The sequence below is a fragment of the Myotis lucifugus genome, unplaced genomic scaffold (assembly GCF_000147115.1).
Source record: "Myotis lucifugus unplaced genomic scaffold, Myoluc2.0 scaffold_12, whole genome shotgun sequence".
Lineage (NCBI taxonomy): Eukaryota > Metazoa > Chordata > Mammalia > Chiroptera > Vespertilionidae > Myotis > Myotis lucifugus.
Genome location: NW_005871060.1, coordinates 8,608,254 through 8,630,455, shown reverse-complemented (window position 1 = coordinate 8,630,455; position 22,202 = coordinate 8,608,254). Strand labels below are relative to the sequence as shown.

General features: G+C 39.0%; 1 protein-coding gene across 1 annotated transcript in view; it reads right to left on the bottom strand.

The window, feature by feature from the left end:
- Window positions 1–20,477, bottom strand: part of SPP1 (secreted phosphoprotein 1) — a 26,504-nt gene extending 6,027 nt beyond the window's left edge. The window contains exon 1 of the mRNA XM_014452112.2: window positions 20,379–20,477. Coding sequence (XP_014307598.1) covers window positions 20,379–20,477 — 99 coding nt within the window. The remainder of the gene's footprint in view (window positions 1–20,378) is intronic.
- Window positions 20,478–22,202: the final 1,725 nt, after the last annotated feature.

Here is a 22,202-nt window from a genome sequence, read left to right as displayed (position 1 = left end):
TACAAGTCTATATTTATTCACTTTTAAATTTAGAGTTCCAGAGATCACACCATTAGTTCCTGACACTACCAGCTGTCTAAACCTAAGCACAGACCAACAGTAAATTAATTAAAATAATAAGATAGTGTGGGACTTTTACTTTTCAGAGAAGAAAAACACAAAGAGTGATAAAACTATGAAAGAAATGTGCTTCCTCCATTTTTTCAGCATGCATTTCAAATATGATTTTTAACTTAAATTATCAAAAAGATGCTACTTGGGTGAAATAAAGCTATTTCTAAAATTAGTTATCCTAGAAAATAAGTTATTCTAGAAATTTGAAACAAAAAAGGAAACATTGAAAATAATCAGCAGCTTTTTTTTTTATTTGCAATAAGTCTACATAATGTCATACAAGTTTTTGGTGAAAATTTTAATAGGTAAATACAGAGAAGTAAAAAAAAAATTCAGAAACTTTCCCGCTTGAAAATAGTATAAATCAAATAATTAAAAACAGCATTATCATTAGCTTATATTAGCACTGAAGATCCTTTTCCTTTGAAATGCCTCCACAATCATCTATCCATTTAAAATGATATGGGTATAATCATCCCACAGGGGCATAGAATCGTACCTTTTCCTTTTTTTCTAATTGGAAGAGATAGTATCATTTCTTTTGAGGACTGAATGGAAGGATTTTTAAGTTTTATATTGGCTGGCTTTCAAAATAGCTGGTCTGCAGGAGATCTGCTATGTATCGAGCAGGCTTATTCAAAAGACTAAAACAGTTTAAAATATGATGAACAGCATTACAGTGACGCTCTGTGCCTTACAACTTGACCTTCCCCATGAACAGAACTGCATGTATAGGACAGCAGCAGCAGGAGAGCACACTGCAGGCTTACCTCGGTCTGCTGCTGGCTGAGAAGGCTGCCACTGGTCTGAGAGGAGAGTCCAGTCCCAGAGGGTGCTGCACTCGATGTCTCCTCCTCTTGCTGCTGACAACCAGGACCTCCCAGTATTTAAATGCTGCTCAGGCACCCTCCCTCCCCCCAACACAGGGAGGCGGAGAGATGTGTCATGAGGTTTTTTGCCACTGCCCAACCCACTTGCTCCCACACTTCCCCCTCTGGTTTTGTGGTACACACACACACACACACACACACACACACACACACACACACACACTCCAGAGTTAAACCATTACTTCTCTACAATATCATTAGCTGGCATTTTCATTTATGGGAATGACATTCAGCATCATGAAAGGGCACCTTGGAGACCCATTAAAAAAGGGGGGAAATGACTAGTTCTTACACAGATTTTATAATTTCTGAATTAGGAGAAAAATTGTTAATATAAAATCAGTCCTAAATAAAATTAAATAGAATGGGTTTTATTTCTTTCCGTTTGAGAAAGAGATTAAGGTAATACGTGCAACTAGATTTGCCACACAATTGTATTTATTTAAGAGCTGCAAGGCTGTTGTTCAGGCGTACAAAGGTCTCAGATATCCTGCCTCCATCCTTTAGTCTCATGCTTGGTTTTGTGATGTCAAGTCTGAAACAGCTTGTCATTTAGACAAATGGCATTAGAAACATGAAAGTCCATGTTCATGCCCACAGAGTTGGACTTACAATGACCTTACAAGGACGTGGATTTTTGTTACACTGTTCGAATTGATTAAAGGTGATTAATCTGATAACTTGTTACATAAAAGAGAGGCAATTTACTTTAGATGCTACAGAAGTAAAGTGGTTTCTGAGAGCAGGGTGATTGCTTGAGAGTGTTGCTTCGGGAGCCAGAGAGCGGCTTTGAATCCCACTCTGCCACTCAATAGCTGTGTGACCTCAGTCGAGCTACACCTGCTTCCTCATCCGTCACATGCACATACTGTTACCTAGCTCATAGGGGTTTTGAGAGGCTTAAATAAATTAGTCTGTGGAAAACAAAAACACTTGGCACATACTATATGCATATTTTAAACACTGTGTGTGTAAACTGTGACTGAAATGTAGGAGCAGCAAGTCCTCGTGATTTGCAGTGTCTTTAGATGAAATGGGTTATTAGAATAAGACTAGATGTAAGATCTTTAAATCGTGTACATCACTAGTTTAATTTACACACCTTTAAAGGAATGGGTTAGATTTCTGAATCATCTTTTTCTAGTTTTTCTCTCAGGATATATGAAGTTGATGACTTGATAAGAAGATGTAAAAAATACATATTTAACACTTTTCTGGGTAATTAAAAGGTATTTGAGTGAAAGAAAAATCACAGATGGAGTCTGACTATTGGAACAGAAGTTAGCAGAGCACTGAGTCCATTCAAAATATTTAATATTGTCTTTAATCTCTCCATTTAGCTTTCTCTGCTGTGAAATGGAAATTGCACTGTTCATTTACCTCCTGTCGTCATTGTAAGATTCGTGTGAAGTGAGATTAAAAATAAACGACCCCTTTTAATATTAGTTATATCTAAGGTGTCAGCTTCTCTTTACTGAATATTGCTTTTAATATAAATACGGATTAAATAATTTCTTGCAGTGTTAGCAGTATAACTAATCCATAGGTTTTATGAACATTTGGTGGGTGTTGGGGAAATATGTCTCATTTAAATGGGATGCATTCCATATGAATTAATATTATTGATTTGTGGGTTCTAAGCACACATTTTAATAATTCAGATGGCAGCTATCTCTATAAAATATGACTTGCAGGTTAAAAAATTGCAAAACAGGCTTCTTATTTCTGCTTTTAAAAATTGTTGTTGTTTTTTTTCTTTAGACACATTACCCACATAAGTTAGTCATATTGTCAATTTAGTAGGGGGAAGTTCACCAGTTCTAAAAACAAGGAGATTTCCAAAGGATTCGCAATGGTTTACCCTGTGCCCACGGAAATGAGTTAATATGAACTTAGAGAGTTATAGGAATAGATGTCGCTGGAGCCCAGCCATCCTGAGATGAACCATATGACCCAGCCTGGGCCTCTTCCGGTCGGGTATGTCTCCAAAGTGCCACACGATGGCAGCATTTCTGAAAAGGCTTTCAGACCCCAATCCGGCTCTGCTGGTTTTCTTACACTGGCAGGATGGAACATTCATGTGTTTAATGACAGGACTCTAAAACAGCTGAGGGGCCTTTCATTTCTTGGAATTTCAGGTGAGTAAATATTTCCCAACAGTGACCCGCTACACAGAAACAGGGAACGCAGAGGCCAAGAGAACCCAAGCATTCTCGTTCTGCTCTGTGGCTGCCTTCATTCCTCTGTGGTCGCCTTCATTCCGCAACCCCAGGTGGACGCTATTGTCTCCTCCCCACTTCCCACACTCACTCAAAAGGTTACAGATCCCGAGGTGTCCTTCAGAGGAAAGAAATGTGAATTCATGGTTAAAGAATGTGTCTGGCAAGCTTCAGAGATGAGACGATAAAGCAATTCACAATAGAGGCAGTTCTGTAAAGGATGAAATGGAGAGTGTGTCATTCTCACTTTGGAAAAGGCTCATGCTTCTTAGGTTTTGTAATCAAACATGCTGCAGACACATTTTTTTCTGAGTAAGATTTTCCAGCTGTCAGAGTTAACATTTTAAATGATTTGAGCCAGAGAGGCTTGATCTGTAACATCTCCACACCATTTCCTTTCTTGATTAGTCTCACACTTGATTTTTAAAATCCAAAGGTCAAAATGATCAAATTTCCTGCAGATCTTGTATGTGGCAAGAAAAAAGTAGTTGTAAACTGGAATAAAGAGGGGCTTGTGATAATAAAATATAGACACAATAAGAAGTCTTATGAAAACATTTAAGAACATTACATTTTTTCTTGAATTGCATGAAAATTCCCATATCGTAGGAAAATTTAAGTGCCTAGATGCCACTGTTTTGGTGGGCTTTCTTACTGACTTCTAGATTATTTGGACATTTACAATTACATTTTACTTGGTGATGTATAATCAACTATTTCAAATCTTTCATCTCTGTAAGTAATTATTTTTCCCCCCTGAATTAAAGTTCAGGTAAAGATGATCTGATACCATCACCAACCTATCACAGACAAGTTGGGAATTATAGCTAATTAGCAGCCTCCCTCAGTATTCATCATTTGCAGCTTAGAAAAGAGGGGCATTATTTATTAGAGGGAGGGAAGGAAGCAAGGGTGGAAGATAGGGTGCTATTTTTAAGTTTTAGAACATTTAAAAAATATAAAAAAGAACCATCATAAAACTTTTTATTCCATTGCTCAATAACTTTGTCAATAAAATTCAGCTCCTGAAAAAGTGGTCTTACTTTCAGTAAACATTAGTTTCACTTAAAACAAACAAAAAACTTTTTTGTTTTAGACCCATAGAATTGTTATAGATTAAATAAGTATTCAATAAATTGTTTTTAAAAAATATTTTTATTGATTTCAGAGAGGAAGGAAGAGGGAGAGAGAGATAGAAACATTAATGATGAGAGAGAATTGTTGATCAGCTGCCTCCTGCACGACCCTTACTGAGGATTGAGCCCACACCTGGGCATGTGCCCTGACTCATAATCAAACCGTGACCTCCTGGTTCACAGGTCATTGCTCAACCACCGAGCCATGCCAGCCGGGAAAATTCTTAATGATTAACCATGTAATTCTCCATCTATAACAATGAATTCTGAGCACATAGTTCTTGCTTATCAATATAATGCATGGGCACCATGCTTGAATCCCTATATCACATGTTGATACCTAATATTTGCCAGTACTCAAGAACTTAGCAGTGTTTCTTTATTAAAGTATTATCACTAACTCTGAGGACATTAGCATTTTTAAATGATAGATTCTCTAGAGGAGATGTAAACAATTTTTTATTTCTTAAAATGACATAATTCTTACCCTCATGGAACCCATTTATTCATGGCAATTAACTAAGAAATTTGGAACTTGTATAGCCAATGAGGTTAAGAGGTGAGATTAGATAGACCCTGTGTCTACACTGGAGTTGAAGGGTATTTTGGGATTGTACTCAAACAGGAAAGCTCTTTTCCATCCCAAATCAATCACAGTAGCATAGGTCTCTGAGTCTATGCAGTAACATGGGCAACAATCCAAAAGCCTGAAATCAGAGAGGAGCCAAAGAAAGGAGGTGGGAAGCTGCAGAGATGTACAAATAGAAAGTCTATCAGCTGCGGGCCCTTTTAGTGTGGGGAAACACATTTGCCGCACTAATCAATCAGTGCCAGGCATTTTGAAGAATGTATTTGAAGGGAGAAAAGCATTCTTTGAAATCAGTTTATGAGAACTCATTTTTAAAATCTGATGTTGAAATAGATCCAGAGACATAGAAGCATGGAACAGACTGTCGAATCTCAGAGGGAAGGTGGGGGTGGGGGGTGGGAAGAAATCAACCAAAGAACTTGTTTGCATATATGCATAACCCATGGACACAGACAATAGGGTGGTGAAGGCCTGGGGAGGGGGTGGGATCGGGCTAGAAGAGGTCAATGTGGGGAAAAGGGGGCATATGTAATACTTTCGACAATAAAGATTTTTTTAAAAATCTGATTTGAGTGGTTTTTGTAGAGAATCACTTATAAAGTTGGTACGAAAAAGTGATCATTTTAGTGCAGAACAGAAGAAAGAAGACAAAAACTTGACAACAAAAGCAGCAGCATTTGAGATCTTGCTCCTCAGCATAGGTCTTCAGTTTGGCTCAAATGAACACTTGTAAAAATTTAAAAAAGAAAACAAGCAGCTAAATCAGATGTTTTCTAGCCACACTTGGCTAAGGGTTATTGCTTTTGCCAATTCCTGTTAAGGAATACCTCATGTTAATGCCCCTACTCCATGGTAAAACACTTATGTTTTAAAAAATATTATTTAAAATAATTAGTATTTAAAGCTTGAGTTCTTTAATGTTTGAGTTCTTCAACACAGCATAAGTTAGCTGTTTATGTGCCAACAATTATTTATTCAGTAATGAAAAAATTTAACTCTATAATAAAATTTATATTTCTTATTAAATTGAGTCATTCTTGATTATTTTCTGTTGCTTTTATAAAGCCCCAAATGAAACTTCTCCTCTAGGTCCTATTAGAAGTTGCTATCAGGCAGAATGGATTACATCGTAGAACTTCAGGCAATATATCTGCGAAGGTGAAAGCTGTTTTTTACAGAATATGAGGACTTCTGAGATCCGGCATCCTTCGTCTGGCCAGCCTTGTCTTTCACCAACTCCCCTCTTTGTACTTCATGGAACAAGAACATAGCTACCCGGAGCTCCCCGAGGTGCCAGGCAATTTCAATTCTCCACACCTGTGCTCACATTGCAGGCCTCCATGTCTAAAATATCCCTCCACCCCATCCACACCTGCCTGTGAACTATTTTTACATCTTTCCAGACGTAGTTCACATCAAGCGTCAAGGCATCCCCGATAAAGCCTTTTTAAAAATCCCTAAATAGAGCACTGGCCGGTTTGCTCAGTGGGTAGAGCGTTGGCCTGCGGTCGGAAGGGTCCTGGGTTCGATACCGGTCAGCACATACCTCGTTTGCAGCCTCCTCCCTGGCCGGGGCCCTGGGCTTGTGGAGGGAGGCAACCAATAGATGTGCTTCTCTCTTTCTTCCTGTCTTTCCCTCTCTCTGAGAATTGTTGTTGTCCCCCTTACCTGTGGTTTCACTTTTTTCAGTTTCAGTTACCTACGTTCAACCACAGTCCAAACATGTGAAGGGCAAATTCCAAAACAAATAAATTGCGAGTATAAAATGGTGCGCCATTCTGAGTAGCTTGATGAAATCTCGCAAGTCCCACACCATCCCACCCAGGACGTGACTCATCCCTTTGTCCCACGTCTCCATGCTGTGTACCCTCTTCACCTTTAAGTCACTTAGTAGCCACCTGGGTTATCTGAGTCACTGTCGATCTATTGTGTTTGTGTTCTCAAAACCTTTATATACTTAATAATATCCTGAAAACCAGAGTAATGATCCTGGCAATTTGGATATGCCAAAGAGAAGCCTTAAAGTGCTTCCTTTATGTGAAAGGGTGAATATAGTACATTGAGATATTTTGAGAGAGAAACCACATTTACAGACTTTTATTACAATATGTTTTTGTAATTGTTCTATTTTATTATTAGACTAGAGGCTCAGTGCACGAAATTTGTGCATGGTGTGTGTGTGTGTGGGGGGGGGTCCCTCAGCCCAGCCTGCACCCTCTCCAATCTGGGACATCCCTCTGGCAATCTGGGACCACTGGCTCCTAACCACTCACCTGCCTGCCTTATTGCCCCTAACCACTCTGCCTGCCAGCCTGCTCACCCCCAACTGCCCCCCCCTGCTAGCCTGCTCACCCCCAACTGCCCTCCCCTGATGGCCTGATTGCCCCCAGTTGTCCTCCCCTGCCGGCATGATCGCCCCTAACCACCTCTGTCTCGGCCCCACCACCATGGCTTTGTCTGGAATGATGTCTGGAAGGTCTCCCAGTCTAATTAGCATATTACCCTTTTATTAGTATAGATCAGGGGTCCTCAAACTATGGCCCGCGGGCCACATGCAAATACAAATATTGTATTTGTTCCCGTTTTGTTTTTTTACTTCAAAATAAGATATGTGCAGTGTGCATAGGAATTTGTTCATAGTTTTTTTTAAAACTATAGTCCGGCCCTCCAATGGTCTGAGGGACAGTGAACTGGCTCCCTGTTTAAAAAGTTTGAGGACCCCTGGTATAGATGTTGTTAATCTCTTACTGTACCTAATTTATAAATTAAACTTTATCATAAGTATGTATGGATACATGGGAAAAAATGAGTATATATTGGGTTCAGTTCTATCTGGTTTCAGGAATGCCTGGGGTCTTGAATGTATGCCCTGTGGATATATTGGCTATATTGGCTCAGGGAGCAGGAGCAACTGCTGGATTCTCAGAACAATTTATATACATTTAAAAAATACCATTGATGCCCTGGCCAGTATTGCTAAGTGGTTAGAGCACTGGCCTAACCAAAGGGTCTTGGGTTCAATTCCCAATCAAGAGCACATGCCTGGGTTGCAGGTTCTATCGCTGGCAAATTGGGGTGTGTGTGGGAGACAACCAATTGATGTGTCTCTCTCACATTAATGTTTCTCTCCCTCCCTCGCTTCCACTCTTTCTAAAATCAATGGGAAAATATCCTCCAGTGAGGACTACAAAAAAATAAATGAATAAAATAAAAAATACCATTGCTGAGTCTGAAGAGCCAGGATCTTCTCTTACTGTGGCATTCTGGCAAGCCCTTTAACTTGTCTGGTTTCTCAGGTTTCTTGATAGAGTTAATCTAGGTTATTTTTAACATCAGTTTCAACTCTAAAGTTCTCTGATTTAAAAAAATTTACAAGAAATAAAATGTTTATATTGCAAAAGGAAGAACAAACAGGTTTCAGAAACACAGGTAGCATTGAGAAATTCAGGTTAAAAACCAGAAATATAGATTTTGACAGACTCTCTGGTAGATCAGCAGGCAAGTAAAAGTTGAGTCTTTTTTTTTTAAAAAAAAAATATTTTTATTGATTTCAGAGAGGAAAGGAGAGGGAGAGAGAGATAGAAACATCAATGATGAGAGAATCATTGATCAGCTGCCTCCTGCACATACCCTACTGGGGATCAAGCCCACAACATGGGCATGTACCCTTGACTGGAATTGAACATGGGACCTTTTAGTCCACAGGCCAATTTTCTATCCACTGAGCCAAACCAGGTAGGGCAAAAGTTGAGTCCTTAAGATATTTTTAAGTAAATGTTCATGTGGTTTTGGCTATATTTTAAATAAAATAAAAATGAAAATTATTATAATAGTATTAGTAAAAATAAAACCATTGTATTAAAAGACTAGAGGTCCGGTGCACAAAATTTGTGCACTCAAGGGGGGGCCCTCAGTTGGATTGCGAGAGGGTGCAGGCCAGGCCGAGGGACCCCACTAGTGCACGATTGGGGCTGGGGAGGGACATAGGAGGTTGGCTAGCAGGGGAGGGACTGTAGGAGGGCTCCAGGACATGTTGGCCCATCTCGCTCAGTCCCGATCAGCCAGACCCCAGCAGCAAGCTAACCCACCATTCAGAGTATCTGCCCCCTGGTTGTCAGTGCATGTCATAGCGAGTGGTTGAGTGGCCTTAGTATATCATTAGCATATTACCTTTTGATTGATTGAATGGCCGAGCAGATGACTGAGCACTTAGCATATTAAGCTTTTTTTTTTATATAGGATGGGGGGAAGTCACTTCCAACATGTGACTCTAATAAGTCAATCTTTGATGTTCTGAGAATTTTTTATCACTACTTCCCCAAATATGGGTTTTCTAGAGTTTTTCTCAGTATAGATCACATGAATTTCTTTCAGATTTAGTTACAGCAAGAGTGGGAAATTGAGGAGAAAGTGACTGAAGAAGAAGTTGGCTTGTTTCTTCCCTGGCAAATGTTGCCTGTGGTTTTAGGAGACAATTTCATTGCCAAACAGATCAGGAATATCAGGCTTCTTCAAAATGTGGAGATATTTTTAGGTTTTTCATTCTTGTCCTCACATCCTCTTCATTTCCAAGCACCTGTACATATGACCTGTCTAGATGACTTATTAATTCTACTTTCTATGTGATGAAATTGTTCAAGAGTTATTTAGAATCAAAGTTTATGACCAGATTGTCTTATTTTCACCCATTGTATGCAAAACAAGTTTCCGCTATTTTTTCCCCCCTTAAAAAATAATTTCTTGTGATTATCATGCCTTCAGCATATACCTTTTCTGTGGTAGCAAAGAAAAAATCCAGAACTTCTGCCTTTGCTTGTTAAAAGGAGATATATTAAAAAAAATAATAATAAAAATAGTGAACTGTTTGTTTTCATGAAACATCTGCTAGATTTAAGATATGCATTATGCCTACTAATCCTAACAACTATATGAATTCAGTATTATCATCTCAATTTTTTTAGGTAATTATAATAGAAATCATTTACTGTGCAGTCACTTCTATATACACAATTTAATTCACTCCTTGCAAAAACCTTTGAGTATATATTTACAGGGTTAGTAGAAGCCCAGTGGAGGGAATGGCTAGTTCTCTCCATTTTAGTATGAAAAGCTTCCAAGAAGATGCTGTAATGCAATACAGAAGAGGAACTAATGAGACTAACTTCTAAGGTGTGAATTAAAAGCATCCGACTTTAACCAAACATGGTTGAAAAAAACAAGCCACAAGTAATCAGAAACAAAAGCTGTCAGTTATAATAATATTGATAGGAAAGCCTGTAAAGAGAGTGAATAATTTTTTAACAGGTTCAAAGCTAATAAAAATACAAAGCTTTATTTTTCCACATATGCCACCCAGCTAATGTCATGCTATCGTTATGAGCTGTACAGTGTCAGAAAATGTTAATACATCTCTGCTAATCTCACACTAATATGAATCACCAATTCAAAATGCATGATTACTGATTGTGGGTTAATATCATTAGCTTCATACTTAATATATATAATGACCTAAAATATACATTGTCTTAATTAGTTAAACTTCAAGTGAATTTCTTATCCTATTTTAACAACTACCATATATCTAAATAAAGGTGTATTTTCTAGTTAATCTTATGTCTTACTACATTTGGATTTCTTATGGCACCAATCAGAATAATTGTGGCAGGTGTTGCTGCTGTACACCAAAAACTCATCTTCTTTAGAGTAGTTGTTAGGAAGTGGCTTCCCAGCTAAAACTACATTTCCCAGCCTCCCTTGCATCTGGGTATGACCCTGTGACTAGTTCTTGCCAATAGAATGTGAACTAAAGTAAGGTTTGTTTCATTTCCAGGCTGAAGTTCCTAAAACCCAAGTGTGCCTCCTTTACATTCTTCTTCCTTACCCTTTGGTTGAATGGAGAGGACTGGGACATATTTTTGGAGGGCAGAGACACATAGAGGAGATAGCTTGAACAACTGTTTGCTGACCAGGAACCCGATATTGGATATTATATGAACTAGAAATGTGCTCTATTGCTTTAAGTTCCTGATATCTGTTATGAGCAGGTGTTACCTTAATGCAACTCCTTACACATAATAATGCTCACTCCATAGTTTCTGATTATTAGCATCTATGTTCCAGATCACTAGATTCATGAGACTGAATTTACATTGTGGTCCTATAACTTTATATATATAACTAGAGGCCCGGTGCATGAAATTCGTGCATGGGTGGTGGTGGTGGGGTCCCCTCAGCCCAGCCTGCACCCTCTCCAATCTGGGACATCCCTCTCACAATCCTGGACCACTGGCTCCTAATCGCTCACCTACCTGCCTGCCTGGTTGCCCCTAACTGCCCCCCACCCCTGCTGGCCTGGTCACCTGTGTCCCCTGCTGCTGGCCAGGTTGCCCCCAACTGCCCCCTCCCTGCTGGCCTGGTCGCCCCCAACTGCCCCCCCCTCCTGCTGACCTGGTTGGCCCTCACTGCCCCCCCACAAGCCTGGTCACCCCACACAGCCTGCTGTTTAGTTGTTTGGTTGTCCCTCACGGCCCTCCTGCTGGCCTGGTCGCCCCATGCAGCCTGCTTGTTCAGTCATTTGGTCGTGTCTCATTAACCCCCCTGCCAGTCTGGTCGCCCCACACAGCCTGCTTGTTCAGTCATTTGGTTGTTCCTCACTAGCCTCCCTGCTGGCTTGGTCATAGGCAGCCATCTTGTGAGGGCATGAGGGTTAATTTGTATATTACTTCTTTATTATATATAATCTCTACATTAGAATTTCTACATTAAAATTCTATATTGAGAATTTTCTATTTATTTTTGCTTCCCCATTCCTAAAACCCCGAATTAGTCCATGTGAAATAACTATTATGTTCAAATTGAAGTTGATCATTTTATACAATAAGTGTATGACTCATTTATTTTATTTTATTGTATTTTATTTTTTTAAGTATATGACTCATTTAATTCCAAAGGAGATGGTGTATAATATTTTATTCCAAAAGGGGTATCAGTAGATATTTTAAGTGATTAGGGTAGCAGATTTCTCTTGGTCCTCTGTTCTTGTTTTTATCACTTTTTACCAGAAGAAAATTAGCTTTGGTATATGTTTTAGTAAATAGTTAGTGTTCAATGTAGGAAACCAGGGAACATGACTTTACCTTGACTATATCACAAAGTCCATTAAATATTGTTAAGTTAGCATGCCTCTGAGAAGAGAGGCACTATAGCTATCTCTCAATAAAGAATAAACCCAGACCTAACCAGTTTGGCTCAGTGGATAGAGCGTCAGCCTGCAGACTGAAGGGTCCCAGGTTCGATTCCGGTCAAGGGCATGTACCTTGGTTGCAGGCACATCCCCAGTGGGGGGTGTGCAGGAGGCAGCTGATTGATGGTTCTCTCTCATTGATGTTTCTAACTCTCTATCCCTCTCCCCTCCTCTCTGTAAAAAATCAATAAAATATATATATAAAAAGAATAAATCCATCTTGGAACTTCTGATTATTCATGCAGCATCATTCACTTTTTCTCAGTAAGCAAGCCACCTGTCTTTTAGAGCACCTTCTACTTTTTGGCCTGTACACTAAGGGGCAGGTAGAAATGAAGTTAAAACCAACCTATCTAGTTATACAGGGGTGGGCAAAGTAGGCTTACAGCTATGAGTATACAGAACACAGAGTTTATGCATGTATTATTATTTATTAATTATTGTGTTATTTTACATACAAACAACTGTAAACCTACTTTTTAGCCCACTCTTGTAATTGAGAACCTAAACCCATATTCTTTGAAGGTCTTGGATGACTTCTGTCTCCTTGTAGGAATGTGTTTACAGATTAATTATAGTCTAAGTTGCCTTTTACCAGATCAAATATTGTGTGGGTAGTATATTCTAGGAAACTTGATTTTAAAATACTCCACATGGTTCCTAATATGGAGATGACCATAATTAGAGGAAGCAGTAGGTTAGATTGGAAACGGTTTACGGTTGGGAGCTGGTGTTTTGACCCTTTCCTGTATATTTCGTTGATATTCCCAACCCGTGGTGGTCTTTGGTCTGTGGCTCATAGCTTGGCCAGGGGGTTAGCCAGAGGTCTCAGTGAGAGCAGTAAAGGAGGTCATGTGTGGCAGGTCAGCAGGGCCGCTACACCCACTTGTCTGGGGAGGAAGTGGAGGCTGGATCAGGAAAGTGGTCTTTTCCTGCTTTTAGACAATGCCAAAGCATCTCAGACAGGGTTTTCCTTTATTTTTGTTTATGTGGAGTTGGTTCAGACACAAGTAAAGTTGTGGTGTCTTAACCTCTAGTAAGATTTCAAGCATACATCTTGCTTCATCAAGCTTGAGGTCTTAGGAGTCCAGTTTATATCTTAGAGATGATAGTATTCTGAATTTAGAAGGATAAAGATACACTTTCATTTAAATATCATATTTTTTGACTGGTAATTAATGAAAAACACTTTAGTTTTCCTTTTTAAGAAGAAGGATAAGAATCCTACACATAGGAAGTTTATTTTCATAAAACATAGTTTACTTTCATAATATTTTTGTAAAATTGGGCAAATTTGGGTTAAAAAATGGGTTTTAAACAAGTGAGCAGGAGGACTAGGACCAGGAAATAAAATCAGTTAAACTTTTATCTGACTATGCTAGGTATGTGTGAACACATCTTTTTCTCACACAAAGGATGTGCAGGTTTTTTCAAACAAAAATTCATGAAACACCCTTGGTCAGTTTGGCTCAGTAGTTAGAGCATCAGCCCGAGGACTGAAGGGTCTCGGGTTCGATTCCCAGTTAAGGGAACATATCCTGGTTGCAGGTTTGATCCCTGGCCCCAGTCAGGGAAAGGGCAGAAGGCAACCAGTCGATGTATCTCTCTCATGTTGATGAATAATGTTTTAGTATAAGTATGTCTCACATATGCAAATCTTTTTATACATTCAATATTTGGGACATCCTTATACTAAAAAATTGTCCATTTGGTTATCTAAAACACATTGAACTAGATACTTTGTATTCTACCTGGAATGCTATACTATGTCAATAAAAAACACACACCAGGGTATGGTGTATGTTCGTGAGCAGAAAGATTACATAGTAAAACTGAATTTTAAAAGGGTCAGTCCCTATTTAATTTGCATCTATGATACCTCAGGATCCTCATTCTTCTCATTCCACTAATACTGATGAATGCCTGTGAAGTGTGAGGCAGATACAAAATCAAATCAGCTTCCAACTTCACCTTCAAAAATGGAGTCTTTTTGCTGGTACTTGCTATAGGATTTTTTTATTTTATTTTTTTGAGGGGGGTGACTAATGGTAAGATGTATAAAATCTGGTAAAAACAGATCAAATTGTTGTAAACATCTCTTCTTAGCTCTCAAACTTTAGTGGTTTTTGGGTAGTTTTAAAAATTATAATCTATAATAGATGCTTAAGACAAGAATATTTTGAAAATTGAAAATTAAAAAATTAGTTTTAAAGAGTTTGAATAGTGCATTATTTTATAAGCCTTCATTACTTTTTCTTTTTTTTTCAGTTTTTTTAATCTCACGAAAAACGATTTTAAATATAATAATGTTACATGCAATAAACATTAATATCTCAAGAAAGATGATTTTAAATATGATACTGTTACATGCAATAAACACCAATTATTTAAGAAAAATGATCTTACATATAATATATTACATGCAATAAACATCAATATTTCAAGAATAAAAGGATTTTAAGTATAATAATATTACCAAAACTGTACTAACATAGTATGATATCACAAAAGTTGTAGGAAATATTAAAAATCTGCAAATAACAGGATTACTTCTATTATATTTTAGAATATTTTCCCCCTCTGGCTCTATTTTTGTTCATTAGTTTCTCTTCTATTCTTCTGAAATAGTCATTGAAACATCTCTGTGGAAATATAAAGAAGTAATATAATTTTGCAGAATATGATTAACCAGTGTAAGTTTGCCAAATTTGACTTTATGGCTATATTCTAGGAAAATAGAAAAGCAAAACTCAATAAGGAAATAGTCTGGAACTAAATTTCAATAAATGTCCCAGAGATGAAGCTTTGTGTCAAGGTCCTTTGTACATTGATTTAATAGATTGGGTTTTTGCAGTTTTAAACACATTATTCCTTGAAGCTTATCCTGATGAAATAACATAATTAGATCCAGTCTTCCCATTCTCCTTGCTCAGCTCTGGATTGGAGGGGATGGCCCTGCAGGCTGCATTCCCAAGAACCAGTTACTGCATGAGTTTTAAAGTTCCCTATTTTAATTAATTTTAATTTTTTTATTTTTTAACTTATTTTTTAAAAATTTCTTTATTGGTTAAGGTATTACAAATGTGTCCTCATCCTCCCATTAACCCCCAACCTCCCCCCGCCCCCCCCCTCCCATGCTATACGGCATTGGAGGAGAGCTCTATGGATACCCTCCACCGCCAGAAAGATGAACAAGTGGATCCTAGGGCAAATTAAGCCTGAAACATCACTGGAACAAAAATGACAGAACTGAAGTTGTCCTACTTCAGGCACATCATGAGAAGGCAAGATTCTTTGCAAAAGACAATAATGCTGAGAAAAATAGAAGGCAGTCAAAAAAGAGGAAGACCAAATATGAGATGGGTTGACTCCATACAAGAAGCCATAGGCGTGAGTCTACAGGAGCTGAGCAGGGCTGTTGACAGGCCATTGCAACATCATTTGTTCATTACGTCATCAGGAGTTGGAGCTGACTTAGTGGCATGTAGTAATTAACAGCTCTCTGGTGGGGAAAAGATGATTATGTGTAGCCACAGAAAAGTGGAAGAGACGAAGGGAGTGTACCATCCAGGGCCTGATCCCTGTCAGATCCCGTTCTCCCATTCTCCTTGCTCGGCTCTGGATTGGAGGGAATGGCCCTGTAGGCTGCATTCCTAAGACCCCATTTCATCTCCCTTTTGGCTAGTTTCAGGTCCCGGATGGCCCTTACAGGAGACAGGCGGGCAGGCAGAACGGAGAAGCCGGCTGAGTATTTCTCTTCTCTCTTGCATGGGCTGCCTCTCTGACAGTGCCTGTGCCTTCTGCATGACCTCAGCTTTCGCTTGCAGACCTCGGGCTCTGATCTCTAGTACCATTCCCTTTCCCTCCTCTGATTCACGGAGGGCAGTACTGGTGTTGTTGATTCACGGTGCCTTTCTAGCTTCTCAGATCTCTCATCTTCCATGTTGTCAGTTCCCTGTGCTAAATTCTTGCTGTTATATGTACTTGAAGGTTTCTTGTTTTTTGGATAGACTTTGCTCAGTACAGAGAAGATAGGATTTTTAGGAGAATATCAGGAAACCGAGGATCCATATTTTTCTCTCATTGACATAGTCTTCAGGGAATTTCCAATAAACAAATGAACAACATTTCCTTTAGCACGGACACTCTGTGTCAAGGATCCAAGACTGCTCAGTGTCTTCCAGAGCAGACGGTTCCCAAGAATGTTTGACATGAGCCTGCGCTTTGCCCCAAATCAAGTTTTTCTTTATTTTCTCAGTGAACTCAGACAATTTCCTTTTTTCTAATGAACGTGAGGTGCTATCATTTCTAGAACAATGATTCTTACATAGATAAGTAAGGGAAAAAAGAATAACAAAAGCAGAATGAGATGGGAAAAAAGGAGTTTAGAGATAGGAGAAAGGAAATAAAAATGACATAGGATCAGATAATATAGCTAATCTCTTTAAGAGAAGGACAATAGCTTTGATTTATGTTTTTATATTTTTATTGATTTCAGAGAGGAAGGGGGGAGAGAGAGAGAGAGAGAGAGAGAGAGAGAGAGAGAGAGAGAGAGAGAAACATCAATGATGAGGGAGAATCATTGATCAGCTGCCTTGTGCATGCACCCCACTGAGAATCAAGCCCACAACCCGGGCATGTGCCCTGACCGGGAATTGAACTATGATCAAAATCAGAAATCATAGTAAATATAAAAATGAAGTTTTTAATATACATTGAAAATATTAATCATCACAACCTCTCAGTGAACCCTTTGTTTGCCAGCAAAGGAAAGGGAACTATTTCATAGGGAAAGCGGTGAGCTTGCCAAATGGGCAGCAATAGCACAAACCTGATGGAGGGGGTGGCGTGGCCGTGGGCTATGCAGGTGTAAATGCCTTACTCATAGATACTGAGAACAGACTGATGGTTGACAGAGGGGAGGGGTTGGGGGCTGGGTGAAAAGGTGACAGGATTAAGAAGTAAAAGCTGGCAGTTATAGAATAGTCACAGAGATATGAAGTACAGTATAGGGAATATCGTCAATAATATCGTAATAATTATGTAGGGGGCCAAGTGGGTACTTGCAATATCAGGGGGACCACTCTGTAAAGTACATGCTTGTCTAGACACTATGCTGCACATGTGTATATTCATACAGAATAATACTGAATGTAACTGTAATTGGAAAAAAAAAGACAATTTATTATTTTTTTTAATGCCTTACTCCAGACATTTACTTACAACCTTGTGAGTTAAGGGCCTTATTAGCTGACCTGTTAGGAGAGGTCAACCCTTGAATTAGGATTTGTGTAAGTTACAGAGGCACTCACTGCTTTCTGGCATCAATACAAAGAAGACAAGGCCTTTCTTAAAAGTCTCAACATTATATAGTTCTACAGTTTACCATTACCCTAAAGAGCAAGGGCTTTGTGGCTGGGCTGCCTCTGTTTAAATGCTGCCTTGCTCACTTCCTAAATGAGGCACTCGGAGCAAGTTAGTTAACCTTGTGAGGCCTCCTTTGTAAAATAGATACAGAAACAACACCTCCTTCAGAATCTCATTGTGAAGGTTAAGTTTGCTGATGGATATAAAACTTAGGCCAGTTCTAAAACTTAGTAAGCACCCCATAAAGATTAAATATTATAATTGCTCAAAATGATACCTATGATTTTAGAGTCTGTGTTAAATTCCAAGTGTGGGAAATATACTTTAGACAAATGCATACAGTTATATACCATATTAAATGTAAGAAATCCTGCTGGCTTAGAACTTATTCTGTCTCACAAGGAAAGATGAAGAGAAAAAAGCTGCACAGTGACAGCTGGGAGATTTGACAAATGGGCAGCAAGAGAAAATCAATAAAAAAGTAAAATTGCTTTCTTCAGGCACATTCTGCACATGCAGGTTGAAGGGAAATGGGGCTGCATTTATGACAGCAAAGTAAGCAGAATAACTGGGATTGGGAAATCTGTAGCCAACTAAAGTCACTGCATTTAGATGGACAACATGTTGGGAAATAATTAGGTCTGAAACTGTGGTTAACATTCAGCTTGCATTCACTCTGTTTCCTGAGAGTTTTAGCTTACTGAAGTCAAATGACTTTTTTTTTTTTTTTGCAGATGGAAAATTATGAGCTGTTTAGGGAAATAAGCACATGTCTTAATTGGGCAACATCACCTTTTCCAAGAAAAGTGTAAATGAAACTTTAAAAAATAGTTTAGATAGAAAACAATTGATAAGAACTAACTTCCTTCCTTCCTTCCTTCCTTCCTTCCTTCCTTCCTTCCTTCCTTCCTTCCTTCCTTCCTTCCTTCCTTCCTTCCTTCCTCTCTGTTCTCTCTGTCTCTCTATCTCTCTCTCTCTCCTCCCTCTCCTCTCCTTCTCTCTCTCTCTCTCTCTCTCTCTCTCTCTCTCTCTCTCCCTCTCCCTCTCCCTCTCCCTCTCCCTCTCTTTCTCTCTCCCTTTCTCCCTCTGTCACTATCATTTTGGGACCCTAATTTTGTAGTAGCTTCTGACTTAATACTGCTATAATGATTTTGATGATTGAGAGGGTCCATGCAGGATATCCCATATGAAAGACAATTGAAAATAGCAAAATGGCTTTATTTATGAATGAATGCATTTAGGTTTAGGAAAGTGTAAATAACCATGCACATACTTTTAGAGAATTTGAGATCCTACTGATCCACTCCAGAACCAAGTTAACATTTGTTGACTCAAATAAGTTGGTTTCCCATCTCTCCTGACTCATCTGGCTGGAACAAGTTTAATGCCAGTGTGGGATTGACCACATGATTCTTCTAGGAAAAGATAGGAAATGCATCAGTGTGATTTGAGCTCGTAAGTGTTGAGCAATGCTTCTTCACAGTGAATCCATTGTTCTACCTGTGGCACTTTATGCCAAACACAAGCCTTGTTTGGACACCAATCCTTCTTCCTTAATATTTGAAAATGCCTAAGTGTGGCCTTTGACTAGTTTAATGCCCTCACCTCCTCAAGTGTTCAGTGGGAGCACAAATCATTTATTAAATATGACTATAGGGTCACTTTTTCAGAACTAGAAATAAGCTCACATGGTTGAGAGTAAGAGCAATGAGAGCGAATGTTCATTATGTGCCTAGGCCTAAAGGGAGATGGGTAGGGAGCTCCAAAATCCCGCTCACTGTCTTTCTCCTGGTTTTATTTATATAGTCTGTGGAATTGATGCCCCATCAGAGCTCCTGGACTCCCTCTTTTCGTGAGACCGCATCATTTTGAAAACACTTAGAAGGATGAAGGGCCCAGAGCTACTAAGGAAAATGTGATTAATCACAACTTCTTTTAAATCACTAGTTCATGAGCAGAAGGGGAGAAAAATGAGTATAGTGAAAGCAGGGAATTGTGACCAATGAGCATCAGTAGCACAAAACTAATAGAGGAGAGGAAGTGGGACTCAAATGGGACAACTATGCCCTTTTTCCTGAATGTTCACACCAGTTGAATGAACTATGTACGTATAAGAAGGAATGCCATCTCTTCCACTGTAGTGGCGGGGGGTGGGCAACTCTCCTGCAAAACTTTCCTGGGTCATCCCAAAAGAAGTACTGTCCCTCTCCACCCAGTTATCATAGCACTTTAAACATGCTCCTTGTCCATAGTAATTAACATCTGTTCTTCCTCTCAGTTATATGAGACTGGGAGAAAAAAAGAATATTAAAAATAAATCTAAATAAATGGATTTTATAAATTATTTTGATAGTGTGGTCAAGGAAGGCCTCTTTGAGACAGTGATATATAAGCTGAGACCTAAAGAATGAGCAAAAACTGGCTATAAAAGCAGGGGGGAAAGAATGTTCCAGAGAGACTGGAGAGCATGTGCAAAGTCACCAAGAAAAGAGAGGATGCGGGGTGTGTACTGAGGAACTGAATGTAGGCCAGTTTGACTGGAACTTGGTGAATGTTCCATAGCAAAATAGAGCCTCAGGGAAGGCAAATTCATGCCCAAAATAAATGTCTGTTCCAATGAACAAAACATTGCTCCTTCCATAATGGAAGTGTTTCAGTGTAATAAACCTGCCACCAGGTAGCTGGCTGATCACCATGGGAAATGGTGGCATAAGGAGGCTCAGTGCTGGTCTCTGCTGCTGGCAGACCAAGCACTCAGCCGTGGCTCTAGCCAGGTCTCCTGGGCGAGTGACAGTTCATGTCACTGGGCTCATGCATAACCTCCATCGCTGCCACCATGGTCACTTTGTTCATCAGCCCTTTGGGCGACGACGGTGGGGGCGGGGAAAGAGGCTGACTGGTATCCACAGTACAGGTCATTCTATCTATTTGATTATTAAAATCCTCCTCTGCTAGCATCACCTGAGACACAAATATCTTCACAATTTTTGGCCATTCAGATAGGTCCCTCCAAATACCTCTGCCCCAAATTTCTCTGTCCTCAATTTTTCAATTATTTTTCTTACAAGTCCCAAACCAACCAGTTAAACTGTTGGCCATCCCACCACCCACTCCCACTTGAAAAAAAAAGGAGACCCTGACAACTACCTCTAATTTCATTACTTAAGTGATTTTTAAGTAATTTTTTTTTCTGGGGATATATTGCTTGACCAGACACAGATCAGAAACTATTTTCTTACTTTAATTATTGGAAAGCTTGAATCATAAAGGTAATTGTCAATTAAAGATAATTATACTTCTAAAAGCATACTTAAAATCCAACACAAGATAATCACTTTGGTTATCCTATCACATTGAGGGAAATAATATCTTACCAAGTATCTTTATTACTATGCCTTCTTCTTCTTCTTCTTCTTCTTCTTCTTCTTCTTCTTCTTCTTCTTCTTCTTCTTCTTCTTCTTCTTCTTTTTTTTTTTTTTTTGCTTTTGTATATGAAACTCAGGAAAAAAACAAAGCTTAGAGAAAAAAAGCAATAAGTAATGTACCAAAGTTATCACACAGTATTTTTTAATTTAATTCTGTTAAGGTTTAAAATTATGAAGTGGCAAAGTCTCTTTCCATTCTGTCCCCATTCCCCACACCCCTTTGCCCACCTCTAGCTACCCCCACCGCTCTTTCTCTCCGGCTATCACTACAGTGTTGTCGGTGTCTATGTGTTTTAAATATATATGCTTTTTCCTTAATCTCTTTACCTCTTTCTGACAGCTGTCACTCTGTTCTATGCATCCATGCCTCTGTTTCCATTTTGTTCATCAGTTTATTTTTGTTCATTAGATTCCACATATAAGTGAGATCACATGGTATTTGTCATTTCTCTGACTGGCTTATTTCACTTAGCATAATAATTTCTAGGTCCATCCATACTGTCTCCAAAGTAAGAGTTCCTATTTTTTTATGGCTGAGGTGTATTTCATTGGGTAAATGTACCACAGCTTTTTATCCACTCATCTACTGATGGGCACTTGAGCTGTTTCCAGATCTTGGCTATTATAAATTATGTTAGAATGAACATAGGGGTGCATATATTCTTTCAAATTAGTATTTCAGATTTCTTAGGATATATTCCCAGAAGTGGAGTCGCTGGGTCTATTTTTTGAGGAAACTCTATACTGTTTTCCACAGTGGCTGCACCAGTCTGCATTCCCACCAGCAGTGCACGTGAGTTTCCTTTTCTTCACATCTCCTTGCCGGCACTTGTTGTTTGTTGATTTATTGATGACAGCCATTCTGACAGGTATGAAGTAATACCTCATTGTCTTTTTATTTTATCTTTTAAAAATATTTTTATTGATTTCAGAAAGGAAGGGAGAGGGAGAGAGAGATAGAAACATCAATGATGAAAGAGACTCATTGATCGGTTGCCTCCTGCACGCCCCTACTGGGGATCAAGCCTGCAACCCAGGCATGTGCCTTGACTGGGAATCAAACTGGTGACCTTGGTTAATGGGTTGATGCTCAACCACTGAGTCACAACAGCCAGGCAGTGTGGGTTTTTTTAAAAATAACTTTTATTTTGAGACCACAATATAGTGGTCAAAGCTAAGAAATTAACTTTGATACAATGCTATTAACTAAATTACAGAC